The 19510-nt window shown below is 42.5% G+C and overlaps 1 protein-coding gene across 1 annotated transcript in view; it reads left to right on the forward strand.

Annotated features, from left to right (window-relative positions):
• Positions 1-19510, forward strand: part of SARNP (SAP domain containing ribonucleoprotein) — a 54073-nt gene that overhangs the window by 13376 nt on the left and 21187 nt on the right. The window contains exons 2-8 of the mRNA XM_004601585.2: positions 2501-2600; positions 7681-7727; positions 8186-8253; positions 11274-11325; positions 12497-12570; positions 13013-13041; positions 18764-18789. Coding sequence (XP_004601642.1) covers positions 2501-2600; positions 7681-7727; positions 8186-8253; positions 11274-11325; positions 12497-12570; positions 13013-13041; positions 18764-18789 — 396 coding nt within the window. The remainder of the gene's footprint in view (positions 1-2500; positions 2601-7680; positions 7728-8185; positions 8254-11273; positions 11326-12496; positions 12571-13012; positions 13042-18763; positions 18790-19510) is intronic.

Genomic DNA, 19510 nt, shown 5'->3' on the forward strand with positions numbered 1-19510 from the left:
GCTTCTCAAAAAAATTAGAAATTGAGCTTCCATTTGATCCAGCAGTACCACTTCTGGGAATATATCCCGGAGAAACAAAAAGGTATAGTTGAAATGACATCTGCACTTACATGTTCATCTCGGCACTGTTTACAATAGCCAGAATCTGGAAAAAACCCGAGTGCCCGAGAACAGATAGTCATCTGTTAAAGATGACTATTGGTTAAAGAAACTTTTGGTACATCTATACAATGGAGTACTATGCAGCTGTTAGAAAAGATGAAGTCATGAACTTTGCACATAAGTGGATCAACATGGAAAGTATACTAAGTGAAATGAGTCAGAAAGAGAGGGACAGACATAGAAAGATTGCACTCATCTGTGGAATATAAAATAACAGAGTAGGAGACTAACACCCAAGAATAGTAGTATATAATACAAGGAGGTTGGCTCCATGGCTTGGAAGCTGGCCTCACATGCTAGGGGAAAGGCAGCCCGGGTAGAGAAGGGAACACCAAGTAAAATGCGGTTGGGGATCCCGCATGAAAAGAGAAATGCGTGCTGAAAGTAGACTAGAGACTGAACACGATGGCCACTTAATACCCCTTTTGCAAACCACAACACCCAAAAGGAGAGAGAACAGAATGGAATGCCCTGCCACAGAGGCGGGGTGGGGAGGGGGGGACGGGATTGGAAGGGCGGGAGGGATACTGGGTTCATTGGTGGTGGAGAATGGACACTGGTGGAGGGATGGGTTCTCGAGCATTGTATGAGGGAAACACAAGCACGAAGATGGGTAAATTTGTAACTGTACCCTCACGGTGACTCACTTATTAAAAAATAAATAAAGAAAAAAATCTGTTTAGGTTTTGAGTCACATCCAGCAATGCCCAGGGGTCACTGCCTTGAGTAACCCTGGTTGGCCATGTGCAAGACAGCACCCTATTTGCTGTACTACCTCTCCAGCCCCTAGCTGAGCTTTCTGTGTTTTTGTTTAGACTCAGTGAGCTTGGTAGTTTTCTTTGCAACTTTCCCATCAGCGTTGCTGTGATCCTACGGGGCTGACAGTACAGATTGTTCCAGCTGGGACCATTTGGTGTTTGGCAGTTTGATGAGGGTCGGTTGTGGAGCTGGACCATTTCTGTGTCAGAGGGTGTCAGGTATGGCTGCAGGCTCTGTATCTTCTGGCAGAAAAGGCAATCTACCCCCTTTCTAGAAGGCCCTAGAGATGTCAGCCCAGACCAGTATGTTTCTAACTAATAGTCTTTTTGGTTTGTGTTGAGACACACCCAGTGATGCTCAGGAATTGCTCCTGGCTCTGTGCTCCTGGCAGTTCTCTGGGGACTACATGGGATTCTAGTAGTTGAATTTAGATCAGTTGTGAGCGAAGTAAGCATTCTACCTGCTGTACTATCAATTACTCCTACCCCCCCCCGACCATTTTTATTTTTTATTTATTTTTTCTTTTGGGGTCACTGCTCTGCACTCAGGAATTACTACTGGCAGTGCTGGGAATCGAACTCGGGTCGGCCGCGTGCAAGGCAAACGCGCTACCCGCTGTGCTATCACTCCAGCCGCTGACCATTTTTAAAGTACTGTTAATTGAATACTTTATAGATATTCACTGGATCTTTTAAGTAATAAAGCTGGAATTTGAAGTCTTTACTTCAGAGACCATGTTTCGCTCTGCATCCCACACCACACTTTTTGCCCGCCTTTTTGGGTGTGGGAGTACATGAGTATTGGTACTCTAGGAGACGTGGAGTACCCAGGACAAATCCAGGGCTCTCACGTGCAAGAGCATGCGCTCCAGCACTTTAAGCAGTCTCTTAGGCCCACACCACAGTTTCTCAATAGAGATGGGTGGGGTTTTTTTAATTAGTTTTTTTTTTAATGTAGTCATTGTGAATTACAAAGTTATTTGTGATTGAGTTTTAGGTTTATGGTATTCCAACACCAGTCCCTTCGCCAGTGTACACTTCCCTCCACCAGGGTGTTGACTTGTTGACTAGGACAGTTCTCCACATAGCAATATCTGTCTGCTCTGGTAATTATCTACAACCCTCAGGTGTTTCAATAATTGTTAAGCCAGAACTTAACTGATTTTTGAACCATCTTCTAATATGGTTACAATAATAATATAAGTACAATACTTTATAAATGCACATTTGTCTTTCTAAATAGAATATTTTGGTTCATTTAGTTATTTTGGTTTGTTGGCTTTCTATTTTTTGTTTGTTTTTTTGTGTTTTGTTTGTTTGTTTGTTTGTTTGGGGGCCACACCCTGTGTGGCTTAGGGCTTGCTCCTGGCTGTGTGCTGGGGATCACTCCTGGCGGGTCCCCTTGGGGAGAGCCATGTGGGGTGCCAAGGATCAAACATGGGTTGGCAGGTTCCCTGCCCACTGTACTCTTTCTCTGACCCCCAGGAATTATATTTTCTTTTTCCTTTTTGTGAGAGGACCTCTTTTTATTTATTAGGTTTATTTTATTAATTAAAGAAAAATTTATCTTTTTTTCTCAGCTTGCTGAGCTGAAGCAAGAATGTCTTGCTCGTGGATTGGAGACCAAGGGAATAAAACAAGATCTCATTAACAGACTCCAAGCATATCTTGAAGAGCATGGTAAGTATTTTATGGACACAAAGATTGATATAAGGAGATTAAGATTTTAAGCACTTACGGAGTTTTCTTTTTGTTTTGGTAGTTTATGATAGCCCTAATTATCAAGAATTTTTTTTTTCTTTTTGGGTCACACCTGGTGATACACAGGGGTCACTCTTGGCTCTGCACTCAGGAATTACCCCTGGTGGTGTAATCAGGGGATCATATGGGATGCTGGGAATCGAACCCGGATCGGGCGCGTGCAAGGCAAACGCCCTACCCGCTGTGCTATCTCTCCCAGCCCATCAAGAAATTTTTTAATCTGAAACTGGTTATAACTGATCATATTGACTCCATGAATTATCATGTAATTGGAATTACATAGTGTATAATCTTTTTAGATTGGTTTCTCTTACAACAGTATGCATTTAAATTCCCTTCAGAAATTCTCTTCAGGGGCTGAACCGATAGCACAGCGGGTAGGGCGTTTGCCTTGCACGTGGTTGACCCGGGTTCGATTCCCAGCATCCCATGAGCGCCGCCAGGAGTGATTCCTGAGTGCAGAGCCAGGAGTAACCACTGTGCATCGCCAGGTGTGACCCAAAAAGCAAAAAAAGAAAAAGAAAAAGAAATTCCCTTCAATCTTTATGGCTTGGTAGCTGTTTAGTACTAATTGTCCATGACCTATATGCACACTGTTTTGTTTATTCACCTACGGAAGGCCATTTTGATTGTTGTCAGTAAATATAAATAAACATGCTAAGTACAAAAACAGCAGTGGTTACAATGCAAAGAAAGTTTTCCCCCACATAACACCTCTTTTAGGACTTTATTTTATTTCAATAAATAAGTTTTGGAGGGAAGGGGAGTACTGGGAATTAAACCAAGAGCCTCATATATATATATATATATATATATATATATATAAAATGGTCTGCCACTGAGCTATATCACCAGCTTCTCAGCAAATTAAAGGAAGTATGTTAAAACAAGTATTAAATTGAGTTTAGATTTGGATTCTAATTCCTCTTATGTCAGAAATGTACCTAGATTTCTTTGGATAGTCACAGTTTTTAGGTAGTGTTCTGATCTACGGAATGAGATAAATGTCTTTTTTTTTTTTGCTTTTTGGGTCATACCCAGCAATGCTCAGGGGTTACTCCTGGCTCTGCACTTAGGAATTACTCCTGGCAGTGCTTGGGGGACCATATGGGATGCTGAGATTTGAACCCGGGTTGGCTGTGTGCAAGCAAATGCCCTACCCGCTGTGCTGTCACTCCAGCCCCCGAGATAAATGTCTTTTACTCTAGAAGTTAATAAATCTGGGGGCTGGAGACATAGCAAGAATGGCTTACAAGCGGTTGACATGGTTCAATCCCTGGCATCCCATATGGTCACCTGAACAGAGAGGAGTAAGCCCTGAGTGCCATCAAGTGTGGCAAAAAATTAACTTGTTAATCTCTGGTCCCTTTCAGCACTGACAGTTTCTTTTTTAATTTTATTTTAGGGACTTGCTGTTTATAATTGTGTTAATGATAAGGGTTTCATGCTTAACACGATCTCTCCCCACACCTCCCCCAGTGTATCCACTACACTCGACCATGTTTTCCCCACATTTCAAACGCCCCCTACTCCCCTGCCATCCCTCCCCTGTGGTAAGCATCCTGACAGTTTCTAATTCTGCTTGTTGCAACCAAAGCAAATTCATTTAAAACACATAGTCACATCACGAAGATGTTATTGGTTTCGTTCCAGATCATTACAATAAAGCAAATATCATAGTAAAGTGAATCAGAATTGTTTTATTTCCCAAGGCACGTAAGCAGTTATGTTTGTATTGCTCTGTAGTCTGTTAAATATGTAATAGCATTGTCTATTTAAGATATACATATCTTAATTAAAAGTTATTGCTAAAAATGCTAACCATTGTGTAAATCTTCCCCAGTCCTGTTTTTACTGGTGGAAACTCTGGCCTTACTGCTGATGGCCGTTGGCTGATCAGGGCAGTGTTGGGTGGTTGTGGCAGTTTTTTAAGTCTTCTGTGTAGTTTGCTGCATTGGTTGATTCCTTTCACAAAGATTTTACAGTAGCATGTGATGTTTTTTGATGGCATTTTATTTTATTTTAATTTTTGGGTCACATCTGGCAGTGCTCAGGGCTTACTACTGGCTCTGTTCTCAGGGATCATTCCTGGTGGGGCTTGGGGGACATGGCATATGTGGTACAGAGATGGAGCATGCAAGGCAAATGCTCTACTGTGTTATCTCTCCAGCCCCGGTTATTGTTGTTGTTTTGTAGCATTTTACCCATAGTTGAATTTTCAAAATTGGAGTCAGTCCTCTCACACCATATTGCTGCTTTATCAACTAAGTTTGTGTCATCTTCTAAATTCTTAGTTCTCATTTCACCTGTGTTCACAGTATCTTCACCAGGCGTAGATCCACCTCAGGAGACTTGTTTTTTTAAAGCCTATGCATAAGAAGCAACTCCTTATAGTTCAAATTTTATCTTTCGATTTCAGCAGTTCAGTCACATCTTTGGGCTTTACTTCTAGTTCTCTTCCCATGTCCCACACCTGCAATTACTTGTTCCACAGAAGTGTTCCCTCCCTTGAACAGGGTCTCACGCTTGCCAGGTGGGTTCTGTACTGCTGAGCTACATTCTCTGTTCTTTGCTGAATTCATTCCCCTGCCCTCCCCCCCCTTCTGGTTTGGGGGTTTTCCTGGTTCTGGGGATGGAACCCAAGGCAAGGTAGTGTAGCTCTACTACTGGACTACATCCTCTGCCTCCACTTAAGTTTTCAGCACCTCAAAGTTACTCATGAGGCATGGAATACATTTCTTCCAAATTTCTTTCAATACATCGCCCTCTTGTGAATTGTGAGTAATGGCATCTAGAATGGTGAATCCTTTCTAGAGGATTAGTTTATTTTATCCAGATCTGTCAGAGAAATTATTATGACAGCTATAGCCTTATAATATGATTTTTAGGGGAAAAAAATTTTTTGGGGGGCTGGAGCGATAGCACAGCAGGTAGGGCGTTTGCCTTGCACGTGGCCGACCCTGGTTCGAATCCCAGCATCCCATATGGTCCCCTGAGCATCGCCAGGAGTAATTCCTGAGTGCACAGCCAGGAGTAACCCCTGTGCATCACCAGGTGTGACCCAAAAAGCTTAAAAAAAAAAAAATTAAAGACCAGGGAGATTTGGAAAGGGGTGAAGTGCCTATGGCCCCGAGTTTGGTCTTCAGCAATATATGAACACCTCGCCCTTTCCTGCCTTCCTCTCCCTGCACTCCCAGTGTGCCCTGATGGCACCCAGCACTGCTGGGCCCAAACATTTAACTGTCCCCTATGGTTAAATTAGTGTCAAAAGTGACCCCAGGGTCCTCTGAATATTACTTTGGAGGCCTTCTTTCTCCAAGAACAAATAAAAAATCTTTGAAAGTTGAAATTACTCCTCCATTCATGGGTTTCAGAATGAATGGGTTTCAGAAAAGCATTAAGACAGCATCAGCAGGGCTGGAGTGGTAGCACAGCGGGTAGGGCATGTGTCCAACCCGGGTTCGATTCCCAGCATCCCATGGTCCCCTGAGCACCAGGAATAACCCCTGTGCATTGCCAGGTGTGACCCAAAAAGAAAAAAAAAAAAAGACAGCATCAGCTTCTTAACAAGAGACTCAGCTTCCCGAAGCTTCGAAACTGTATTAATCCCCTCTCTGGCTGTGGAATCTTAGATGGCATCTTTTGTCTGTTTTGAAAAATCTATTTAGGGCAGCCACCTTTATCAGCATTCATTGCTTCACCTTGCGTTTTGATGTTAAGGAGACAGCTTTTTTAATTTTTTCTTTTCTTTTTTTCTTATTTTTTGTAATGGATCCCCGCGAGGTGGTTTCAGACTTAACAAACTTTCGTGGTTATGTTTCAGTCATACAATGCTCAGCACCCATCCCTCCACCAGTGCCTATTCTCCACCACCAATGATCCCAGTGCGCCTCGCCTCCCCCACCTCATCCTCCCCCCCACCCCCACCCCCGAACGTGCCCCACTTCTGTGGCAGGGCATATCCTTTTGGACAGCTTTTTTTCTTAAACTTCTCGAATGTCATCTAGCTCAAAATATTCTGTAGCTTTCCCACCTCATACAGCCTATGTAGAATTGAAGGGTTAGGGCCTTGATATAGATTAAGCTTTGATGTAAGGGAGTTGTGCTTTTCCAGACCACTAAAACTTTCTTCATAACAAAGTAAGATTGCTGGTGACACTTATGATTTGTGTATTCACTGGCTTAGCACTTTTAGTTTTCTTTTTTTGGGGGGTGGGGGTGCTTTTTGGGTCACACCCAGCAATGCACAGGAGTTACTCCTGGTTCATGCACTCATGGTGCTCAGGGGACCATATAGGATGCTGGGAATCGAACCCGGGTTGGTCACGTGCAAGGCAAATGCCCTACCCATTGCTTTATCGCTCCAGCCCCTAGTTTTCTTTTAAAAATCTTTTCCTTTGAATTCACAACTTAACTGTTAGGTGCAAGAGGCCTGGCTTTTAGTCTATCTATTGATAGGTTCGTTTTTTTTTTTAACTTAAATTTGATTTTCCCCTTATACTTTATATAAATACTGTGATTTACAGAGTAAATTTTAAAAGATCTTTCCTTACATTACCTTTAATTAATGCTGTCATTTAACATCGTCACAATTAGTACTTTAGTTCAGTTGAGAGTTCAGCTTGGGGGGCTGGAGTGATAGCACAGCGGGTAGGGCATTTGCCTTGCATGCGTCCAACCCGGGTTCGATTCCCAGCATCCCATAGGGTCCCCCGAGCACTGCCAGGAGTAATTCCTGAGCGCAAAACCAAGAGTAACCCGTGAGCTTGGCTGAGTGTGACCCAGAAAGCAGAGAGAGAGAGTGTGTGTTCAACTTGGTATTAACATTAAGTTGAGAATACAGTCTTATCCATTTGGAACTTTTTTAAAAATGGCCGTTCTGCCTTTATTATTTAATTTTACTATGATAAAACAAGCAATTATAATTTTATTCTAAGAATCACTATCAAGGTGGTTTTTTTTAGCAAAAATATTTGACAAATATTTTCCTATTGTTTAGCTGAAGAGGAGGCAAATGAAGAAGATGTGCTGGGAGACGAAACAGAGGTGAGTTGGGAAAAACTCTGGTTAGTCACTGACCTGACAGCGTGCCACGTTGCTTGCTATCAACCGTAGAGGGCTCAAGTACTAACTCAGTAGGAGAGTTTAGAGGTGGGGAATGGAGGTTCTGGAAGTGTGGTTCATTTTGGGGTCTGAGACAGTTTAGAGATTTACCTTGCATTTGGCTGTGCCCACAACTGTTCAAAGTGTGGAACCATTATAGGTTCCCCTGAGCACTGCCAAGGGTGGCCCCTTAGTACAGAGCCAGATGTGGGTCCCTCGCCATAGGGCCAGGAGTAGGCCCTGAGCAGATGGTCTCTGCCCCCACTCCCATCCCTCCTACTCACCCCCCCTCGCCTCCCCACCCCCACCAAAAAATTCAGACTGGTTCATTTTGGAGTTCTCATTCTATTGATGGGGGTACTCTGGATTTATGTTAACCATCTTGTTTCATTTGATTTTAGGAGGAAGAACCAAAGCCCTTAGAACTGCCTGTTAAAGAGGAAGAACCTTCTGAAAAGACAGTTGATGTGTAACTACTGTTTTTATAATCTGAGTACAAAGCAGTTCTGGATTTTCCCTAATTGCCTTTTCTTTGTTGTGGTGATGACAGTGCTTGGTGAGGGTTGCACACTTTGAGTTGTAACATAACAGTAGTGCCACTGAGTCCTGCCTGACATTGGGGCGGTGTGGGGAATTGGGGGAATTGAATTTACTGAAGGAATGGGCACCCGAGCACTGTTGGTTAGAGCCCTGAGGCTCAAGAGTATTTGAACAGCCAGCTCAGAATTTGCAGGAATTGTACTGGGCCTGCTGAGCATCACTGGGGTTACTCTTAACCAAAAGAAAGAGTGGCATACGCGGCTGACCCAAGTTCGATTCCCAGCATCTCATATGGTCCCCCGAGCACTGCCAGGAGTAATTCCTGAGTGCATCAGCCAGGAGTAACCCCTGTGCATCACTGGGTGTGACCCAAAAACCAAAAAAAGAAAGAAAAAGAAAGAAAGAAAGAGTGGCATATGTTTTTTTTTTTTAAGCAGTTTAGTCTTTTAAACATTTCTGTTCTTCGTAGCACTGTAGCACTGTCATCCCGTTGTTCATCGATTTGCTCAAGCGGGCACCAGTAATGTCTCCATTGTGAGACTTGTTACTGTTTTTTGGCATATCAAACACCGGGCGGGATACTCTCAGTAGCTTGCTGAGCTCTCCGAGAGGGATGGAGGAATCTAACCCGGGTCAGCTGAGTGCAAGGCAAACGCCCTACCCGCTGTGGTATTTCTCCAGCCCTACATGAATGTAGTAACTAATAAGGTGTCACCTAGATCAGCTTAGACCTAACTCTTATTTTGGTCCCTACCTAAATCCAGGCTCCTACGGGAAGAACCTGTGGTTATCATAGGGTTTCATGCTCAGTGTCCTCTTGACTTATTTACATCCTCCTCCTCTCACCATCCTTGCCTGCCTCCCTTGGCACAAACAGTAAAGGACACTCGGCTCTTTGAAGCGAGCTCTCCTTCCTTCCTCTAGTGGGCAAGACGCTGTTCTTCGTAATTACATTAATTTGTCTAATCATAAAAGCAGTTTAGGGGCTGGAGCATCATCCATATGGTCCCCTGAGCACCGCCTGGAGTAATTCCTGAGTGCAGAGCCAGGAGTAACCTCTGTGCATTGCCAGGTGTGACCCAAAAAGCAAAAAAAAAATAAATAAAAAATTTTAAAATTAAAAAAAAATAAAAGCAGGTTAGTCTTTTAAACATTTCTGTTCTTCATAATTACATCAATTTGTTTAATTATAAAAGGCAATATTGGTGTTGCTTAATTGGGGACTGAGAGATAATATAGTGGTTAGGGTGCTTGTGTTGCACCCTTACTTTGGTTCTGTCTCTGGATAGTACCCTTAAGCCCCACCAAGAGTGATCCCTGTGCAACAGAGCCTAGACCAAATTTGAGTCCTGCTAGGTGTGACCCCAGAACCAAAAAATAAAATTCAGGGATAATTGGTTTGTATGGGTTAACGATCTTGACGTTTGAAAATTGTAAAAGTCGGTTATCCTTAGTATATGGAAAATACGTAATTCTCTTTTTTTTAGGCGGCTTCAATTTTACTAGTGCATTTCTAAGCAAGAAAAGTAGGGATTATAGTTATACCGGTGCATGAACAGAAGGATTCTGGTCCTTGCAATTTGTAGGATATTTTGTGTGTGACTTTAAATGAGAGGCATTCCTCATGAATTCCAAGGTGTGATGTGTATTTACTGCTTGAGCTTAATTGTGCCTCAGGGAGTTGGAATAGCACAAGGCAGCTTCCTCTCGGGGCTTCCTTTTCTGCCCTGAGGTGTGCTGCAGTGATTGTGCTGTAAGATGGGAATGTGGCGGAAGTCATTAACCTGAGGTTGGTGGAGAAGACTGCTTTCTTAATGGCATTGGACTTCAAGCAAAACATGAAACCCCCGTGCCCTTTTCCAGACAGTTGGAGGGTGACTGGGAAACGGAATTCAGAAATCTCTTCAACAGTCCAAGCGTTCAGGCTGAGTTTTAAGTTCTTCGAGTATTTGAACAAAGACCCCATTGCTTCACACTTGGCTTGAGGTTCTTTAAAATCTATCTGCTGCTAGTTTGATTCTGAATTCCCGCCCCCCCCCTCCCGCACAGTGAAATGTTGCAAGGCTTAGTTGTGGTCAACAGGGGGCACCCATTGCTTGTCTGTCAGTCTATGAAACTTCAACAAAAGGGAGGAGAGAGTAAGTTCCTGTTTTAGAATTGCTTCCTCTGAAAATACCATTAAACCATTACTACCTTTCAGGGCATCAAATGGGAAAAGTGTCCGGGATATTGGAACAAAAGCTGCCCATGTCTCTAAATGAGGGACCTTAATGAGACTGGTTATGACCCACAGTTTTATGGGAGTTGTTTGGTGGAAGGTTAATGCCCTCCCATTTATCCTGGATACTTCCGAACTTTGACTCCCACCCCTGTGGTCCCCCCTCTTTTGTGTTTTTTTTTTTCTTAAACCTTTTGACTAGTAACTTACAATGTTTTTCTAATTCAAACTCTTTTTAGCGTTTTTTTTTCCCACCTCCTTTGGCATTTTTATTTGTTACACTTTGTTCCAACTGGAGCTCCAGTGCCCATAAAGGAACAAGGGATTTGCTAAAGAAGCCAGAAATTGTCGAGCACTCATTAGTGGTTGTGCTGAAAATTGAGAAATGATATACTATTTAAATTAGGGTTAGAGTAATAGTCATTAGTCCAGAAATAAACACCAAGTTTCAAAAAATAAGTGAAGTGTTTCTTGGTGTCCTTTAGTTCAGTGTGTTTAACCAGACTTCTTGTTACCTCCTCATGCCTTAGTTTTAGTTTGTAATAGAAACTTTTTCTATTTAATAGGTGAATTCAAGGAACTAAAGTTCTAATGGGCATCATGGTTTTGTTTTGCACCAAAGAGTAGGTGACAGAACTATGAGATAATAGATATGATTAAAGTAAATTCTTAGTTCTACGAGTTGGTTTTGATGACCTAATCTCAAATTTTATTAAAATCTCTTCTTCTAGGGCAACAGAGAAGAAAGTGGTAAAAATTACATCTGAAATACCACAGACTGAGGTTGGTATTCTGCTCCTAAAATTGTAGTCCTAGATTGTTTTTTTTTCTTTTTGGTTCACACCCAGAGTGATGATCAGGTGATCAGGGGTTACTCCTCACTCAGAAATTACTCCTGACAGTGTTCGGGGGACCATATGGGATGCTGGGATCAAACCCAGGTCATCTGCATGCAAGGCAAATGCCCTACCTGCTGTACTGGCCTCTCTCCCTCTATATTGATTTTCCTTCTCTTTTTTTTTTTGTTTTGGGCCACACCCAGCAGTGCTCAGGGCTTACTCCTGGCTCTGTTTAGAGATCATTCCTGGTGTAGCTAGTAGGGGTCGGGGGAACGTGTGCGTGCGAGGTGCTAGGAATTAAATCTGGATCATCTGCTTGCAAATCAGTTACCTTACCCTTCTGTACTCTCTCTCTCTAACTCTGTATTGATCTTTTTTTGCCCTTTATTCTATGTTCACTTTGGACATTTTACTCATGGGGTCTGGTGTTGATACAGTTTCCTACCAGTTAAACCTAAGAAAATATTTGGACTGAGTGGGAGTTAGCTATGAAACCATACTTTTTAATGTGTACAGTACTGTGATCTTAGTAGATCTTTAAGATGTTTACAGTTTGGTATCAGATATTGGGAGGATTAACCTTAGAAGAAATGAAAAATAATAAGGAAATATGTTACTCTTACGCTAGCAGGTAAAGTTGAAATTTCTCTGAATTCTCTCTCAGGATCTCAAAACCAGTGTTTTTTCAGATCCCTGCTTCTTTTTAGTTACCATTAAAGTAGCAAGGGCATAGGACAACGCCGCCTCCTCATTTCTAACTGAAATAGTACCGCTAGTGTTGGAACCAAGCTGTTCCTTTGATCCCTTTTCAAAGGTCAACCAAACAAAGCTTTTGTCTTCTTTGACTTCATGCAGAATGTGGGTTTTATTTTATACCTTCCCTTTTGTTTTTGAGGACATGAATGCAATAAGAGTCTTTTTGTGTTGCTTTCAGGATAGAGCTGTTGAATTAAACCCTAGAATGTCTACAACTGATATCCTCTGGTATTACCAGTTTTCTCACTATAGACAAGAAATTACTCGTGATGTTCTAAAAATATATCCTCTCTCTCTTAAAAGATATAAGCCAGCAATTGAAGTTTTCTCTCTCCTTCCTTTTGTCTGTTCTCTCTTAGAGGATGCAGAAGAGAGCAGAACGATTCAATGTACCTGTGAGCTTGGAGAGTAAGAAAGCTGCCCGAGCAGCCAGGTGAGTATCTGAATGTTTGGGGTCTGTAGTGATGGTATAAAGGTGTGTATGTAGGGAATAGGGAGGTAGTGAGCCTTGATTTTTAGATACAATTGTTTTATGTGGAATAGAAGTCTTGCTGAAGGACATTGATTTGGGTATATTTTGAATACCTCTACTGATTTAAATACAGTAGCGATAGGTTACTCTTTTGTTTGTTAATAGGTAAATGTCAGGAACTGGCTGCTACTACCAATTCTAATAAGGCTTCCTTTTAGCCGATTCCCTGAGCTCTTGGTGAGAAAAAAAGTACACTGAACCTCTTTCATGGGGCTGTTAGAATTAGCTAATGATTGCAAGGCTGAGATCACAAGCAAGAAGTGCCATATGTACACTTGACATGAAGACAGGCACCAGGAGTGTGAACAGCTTCCTAAAATTTCGTTTGTTTTCCTTTCTACAGATTTGGGATTTCTTCAGTTTCATCAAAAGGTAAGAACACAGATTCTTAGGAGAAAATTGTATTTATCTTCTTTTGTACAATAGCTTTTTCTTTCTCTAAATGAACATAAATTTGGTAGCAAGAAACGTTTTAGAAGTTTGTCTTCTTTAGATAAAACCATATATTTTTAAGCCTTCCTGGGAAATTTAGAGAAGGCCTTGAAAATGTGAGAGAATAGGTAAAAATACCTAAGTTTGTTTTACTTTTCTTGGACATCTCCAGAAAAGAACTTAGTTTCTTGCTTACTTAGTGTCTCAAATCAACATATAATTCCTAGGTACCTGTTCAGTGCGATGCTACCTAGTATGAGTGATACAAAGGAAAAGAGTATTTTTTAACCTCAGAATCTTTTCTAAGACTTACAAGGGAATAATCTTAGGTACTTATCCACAGGGATTGACACTGCATTATTTTCAGTAATCGGTATGTACAATAGACAGTTAAGTGAATGTGTACTATAGAAGACTGCATATGGCAAGAGTAATACTCTTTGCCAGCAAGATATTTAGTAAAAAGGTTATAAAATTGCATTAGCAGAATGTTCCCTTTTTAGAAATAAAACTAGAAGGATATATATGTGTATATATATATTTAACACTTTTGGTTGGTGGGATTTTGATCTGTATATTTTTTGTTTGTTTTGGGTTTTGGCCCACACCCAGCAGTGATCAGGAGTCCCTCTTGACAGGCTCGAGGGACCGTGTGGGACGCCAGGGGTTGAGCCCAACATGCAAGGCGAGCTACCCACTGTACTGTTGCTCCCGGCTGAGAATTAAGCACTTTAAATGGAGTTTTCTGGTTCAATCCAGTCTTCCATTTTTTGGTGGGGAGGGGGTTGGGGCACACCTGGCAGTGCTCAGGGATTTTCAGGGATTTCTCCCTGGCTCTACACTCAGGAATCACTCCTGGTGGTGCTTGGGGGACCATATGGGATGCCAGGGGTCAAACTTGGGTCAGCCATGTGCAAGGCAGACACTTTACCTGCTATGGCTGTGGCCTCCAATCCAGTCTTCCTAATGACCTATAGTGTTTTGAGTATGTTAAGAAAATGTCTCCTAAATATTTACAGTGTTTTGGGGCCAGAGAGATAGTACAGTGGGTAGGACACTTGCCTTGTACATGCCAACCCGGTTCAATTTCTGGCATCCCATATGGTCTCTCGAGCACTGCTGGGTGTGGCTCCTAAACCCAAAATAATAATAATAATAATAATAATAAAATAATAGTGTTTTTCTGGTTTTGTTTTTCAGTCAACATAATTCTTGCCACTATCACTTTGCTTTTACTTTATAGGTTGATCTTTACCTTACTAATGGTTTCTTTTTAAAAAATTGTAAATCTTTTTGCTTTTTGGGTCACACCTGGTGAATCTCAGGGGTTACTCCTGGCTCTGCACTCAGGAATTACTCCTGGCGGTGCTCAGGGGACCGTATAGGATGCCGGGGATCGAGCCTGGAAAGACTGCATACGAAGCAAATGCTCTACCCACTGTATTGTCACTTGGCCCCACCTTTTTGATGATTTCTTTTGCTGTGCAATAGCTGCTAGTTTGATGTCCTTTTTGTTTGTGTGGCTTTTTTTTGTTTTGGTCAGAGCACACTCAGTGGTGCTCAGGGGCTATTCCTGGTTCTGTACTCAAAAGGAGGACCATATGTAGACCGAAAATGAATCCAGACTCAGCTACATGCAAGGCAAGCACTTGACCTCCTGTACTGGTTCTCTGGCTCCCCTACCACGGCCCTCCCTTTTTCATGCCCCCAAAATGGTTTAAGAAACTTTCATTTCTAATGTTTTCCTGGGAGGTTTCTGATATATGAGTGGTGTATATAGGCATCCAGGTTTATGTTTTCATATTATCCCAGCATCACTTATTGAAGAGACGGTTTTTCCTCCCTTGAGTTTTTTGTTTGTCTTTTTTTTTGGGGGGGTTGGCTTTTTGGGTCACACCCGGCGATGCACAGGGGTTACTCCTGGCTCTGCACTCAAGAATTAACTCCTGGCGGTGCTCAGAGGACCATATGGGATGCTGGCAATCGAACCCGGGTCGGCCACGTGCAAGGCAAATGCCCTACCTGCTATACTATCACTCCAGCACCTGTATAGTTATTCTTATTAGCCTCTTATAATCCTATGAATTTCTGTGGTAGCAGTTACAGTGCTTCCTCCCTTTCATTCACAATTTTGTTGATTTGTTATTAACCATTAAGTAAGCTAAGGATTTACTGTTGTTTCTTTACTTCAAAAACTTTGAATTCAGTTTTTCTCTCTTTTTAAAAATTTTTCATTTTTGGGTCACACCCGGTGGTCCTCAGGGATCACTCCTGGTAGGATGGCGGGGGACCACATGGAGTTTGGGGCATCAGACCAGGCCGGCCATGTGCGAGTCAGGTGTCTTACCCTCTTTACTATCTCTCTGACCCCCTGTTTTTCTTTATTTTAAGGTATTAGGGGTGCGGAAGGGTTTGGGCCACAGCCAGTGGTGCTCAGGACTTAATCCTAACTCTGTGCCTTGGTATCACTTCTGCTGGTGCTCAGGCAGTCATGTGTGACGTCAGAGAGCAAACCAGTACTGGCCCCTTGCCGGGCAATCACTTTGCCTCCTGTACTATCTCTCTGGCCTCTGTTTTTCCTTTTTGGGGGTGGATCACACCTGGTGGTGTTTGGGGGCTGCTCCTGGCTCTCTGCTTAGGGATCACTCCCAGTGATGCTGGTGACCATGCAGTGCTGGGAATTGAACCTGGGCCTCCCACAAGTTAAGCATGTGCTCAGCCTGTCGAGATACCTCTCCGGCCCCTTAATTTGTTTTTCTTAGTTTCTTTAGGCATAGAGAGTTAGAATCATGCGGCTTAATATCGCTAGGTGTTTATTGCTGTGAACTTACTTTTAGAGCTGTTTTTGCTTTATCCCACAAGTTCTTGCAGTTGTGTTTCCGTTTTTGCTTGTTACCCTTTAATTTCTACATTAATTCATTGTATTCAGGTACATACAAAATAGTTTGTATTTGTATTCAGGGGCTTTCCAGTTTTTTGTGGGTTTTTTTTTGTTTTTGTTTTTTTTTGCTTTTTCTTTGGGGGGGTCACACCCGGAGATTCACAGGGGTTACTCCTGGCTCTGCACTCAGTAATTACCTCTAGCGGTGCTCAGGGGACCATATGGGATGCTGGGAATCGAACCCGGTTGGCCACATGCAAGGCAAATGCCCTACCCGCTCTGCTATCGCTCCAGCCCCAGGGGCTTTCCAGTTTTTTATTGTTGCTTGGCTTTTGGGCCACTCTGCTCAGGAATCCTCCCAGTAGTGCTTAAAGGACCTTTTGGGATGCTGGGAATCAAACCCGGGTCAGTCACATGCAAGGCAAGCGTCCGACCCCCTGTATTATCTCTCCAGCCCCAGTTTTCCAATTTTTGTCTTGTTTTTATATCCTAGTTTTATGGTTAGAGAAAAGTACTTGAACTGATTTCAATCTTAAATTTGCTAAAACTTGTTTAATGACATTTCACATGATCTTTCCTAGAAATTATCCCATGGGCACTTGAGAAGTGTATCCCATCAATGTTGGATAGAATGTTCTGTGTATGTCTGTTGGTCCAGTCAGAGCCACATTTTTTAATTGTTTCTCCAAATAATAAATGTACTTGCTGAAGTCTAACAGCTTCATTGAGAAATAGTTCATCCACCACAAAATTAAAATTCATATAATCTTAGTAGGCTAAAAAAATTTTTTTTCAGGCTTTCATCATGCCATTAAAAAAAAAACCCCTTGTAGGGCTGAAGCCATAATACAGTGGATAGGGTGTTTGCTATGCACACTGCTGACTCGGGCTCAATTCTTAGCACCTCGTGACTTCTCAGCACTGCTAGGCATGATCCCTGAGCACCAAGCCAGGAGTAAGCCCGAGAACATCAGGTATAACCCTGTGGCCCCCCTCCAATAAAAAGTTTTAAACCTCTACCTATTATTTTATTTTTTTGCTTGTTTGTCTTTTGGGTCACACCCGGCAATACACAGGGGTCACTCCTGACTCTACACTCAGGAATTACCCCTGGCGGTTCTCAGGGGACCATATGGGATGCTGGGAATCGAACCCGGGTCAGCCACGTGCAATGCAAACGCCCTACCCGTTGCGCTATTGCTTCAGCCCCTAAACCTCTACAGTAGTTTTCTATTCCATCTTCCTTCAGTCCTCAGCAACTTTTTTTTTTTTGCTAAATATAAAAACAGTAACAATAAGTCTCACAATGAGAGACGTTACTGGTGCCCGCTCGCACAAATTGATGAGCAACAGGATGACAGTGACAGAAATATATAAGTAATGGAATCAGTCATCTGGTCTCTTATGATTGGCTTTTCTTTTTTCTCTTACTATAATAACCATTCATCCATGTTGTAGCATGTGTGAGGACTTGACAGTGGGGTTTGAGAGGGGGTGGTGGTATTGTGCCAGAGACTAAAGCAAGGCCTCGAACCTGCAAGGCTTATGCTCCACTGCTGAGCTGCGTCCCCTGCCCCATATTGTTTCTTTCTCCTCTCCCCTCCCCGGCCCTCCCCTCCCATCCCATCCCCTTCCCTCTCCTCCCCTTTCCTCAGACTTTTTTTATTTTGGGGCCACACCCAGCAATGCTCTGGCTCTGTCACTGTCACTGTCATCCCATTGCTCATCGATTTGTTCGAGCGGGTACCAGTAACGTCTCTCATTGAGAGACTTATTGTTACAGTTTTTGGCATATCCAATACACACGGGTAGCTTGCCAGGCTCTGCCTCGAGGGCTCGATACTCTCGGTGGCTTGCCAGGCTCTCCGAGAGGGCCGGAGGAATCGAACTCGGGTCGGCCGCGTGAAAGTCGAACGCCCAACCGCTGTGCTATCGCTCCAGCTCTGTACTCAGAAATTATTTATTCCTGGCAGTGCTCAGGGAACCATTCAGAATGCAGGGATCAAGCCCATATCTGCTGTATAATCACTGGATTTTCTTAAAATTGAGGCAAAATTCACCTATCATTAAATTATTTCAAAATAAAACTTTCATTGGTTTTTAGTACTTTTTCAAAGTTGTGTGCCTATCACCTCAGTCCAGATTATTTCTTTTTTATGTTTTCAGTATTCCGTTGCATGACTATCACATTTTATTCATTTGTCTGTGATGAGATGGTTTTATTTGGGGGCTTATACGGATAATGCTGCTCTGAGCATTCATATACAAGTTTTTGTGTGGATGTATGTTTTTGTTTCTCAGAGGTATAGCTAGGAGCGGAATTGCTAGGTCATGTGGTAAGTTCCATTTATTAACTTTTGGAGGAACTGCCAAACTGTTTCCTAAAGTTTCTATACTATTTAGTGTTCCCATCAGTTACAGATTCAGACATAATCTCTTTACACAGTCTGTGCCTTTTGTTTTTTATCATAGGACAATGGACACTAGTCCTGTGTTATTTCTATATTGTCAAATTTGGTTTGAAGACTTTCAGTTCCTTTTTGTCTTTTAAATATGTTAAATATGGGGCCCGAGCGATAGCACAGCGGGTAGGGCGTTTGCCTTGCACTCGGCCGACCCGGGTTCGATCCCCGGCATCCCATATGATCCCCCAAGCACCGCCAGGAGTAATTCCTGAGTGCAAAGCCAGGAGTAACCCCTGAGCATCGCTGGGTGTGACCCAAAAAGCAAAAAAAAAAAAAAAAAAGTTAAATAAATTAAATTTTTTATTTGCTTCCTTAGGACTGTCATCTGACTCCAAACCTATGGTAAGAAATCTTTTTTTATACTTTGAGAGCTAAATTTTAAATCGATAGCTTTCGGGTTTAATACCTCCCTTTTTCCAGTTCAGAGGAAACTCTGAGAAAAGATGAACTTGGAGACTCTACCCCCTCCCCACCATGTTTGAAGTTCTGAATTTTAAAAAATATTCAGATACTGAGAGGTCAGGAAAATTATCATATCTTTAAAGTCATTATAGGGTCAAGAGATTTAGTACCGTGGGTAAAGTACCTGCCTTGCTTGGACTTGTGTGGGTTTAATCCCCAGCACCTATTGTGGTTTCTCTAGTCCTACCAGGAGTAAACCAGTGTGGCTCAAAAACAAAAGCCATTATCAACATCTTCCTTTTTAGCACTCTTCTTAAACTTAAAGTATAGTAGTTCTGACTCTGTTTTAGGGTACTGGGATGATAAACTTAATCTATTGGTTTTGGATAATGATGAATGAGTGCGTTGCCGGGGATCAAACCCAGGGCCTTACACATGTACGTTGTACCAGTAAACTCCGTCCTACTTGTTTATTTATTTATTAAAAAAATTTTTTTTTTTTGATGGGACCGCATTTGGCAGTGTTTAGCACTCGCTCTAGGCTCAGGGATCACTCCTGGTGGCCCTTGGAGGACCATTCTGGGGTGCCAGAGATCAAACCCATGTCACCTGTAAGTAAGCGCCTTACGCACTGTACTATCACTCCAGCCCAGCCCCTTCC

Source organism: Sorex araneus, chromosome 2 (genome assembly GCF_027595985.1).
Source record: "Sorex araneus isolate mSorAra2 chromosome 2, mSorAra2.pri, whole genome shotgun sequence".
NCBI classification, from domain to species: Eukaryota; Metazoa; Chordata; class Mammalia; order Eulipotyphla; family Soricidae; genus Sorex; species Sorex araneus.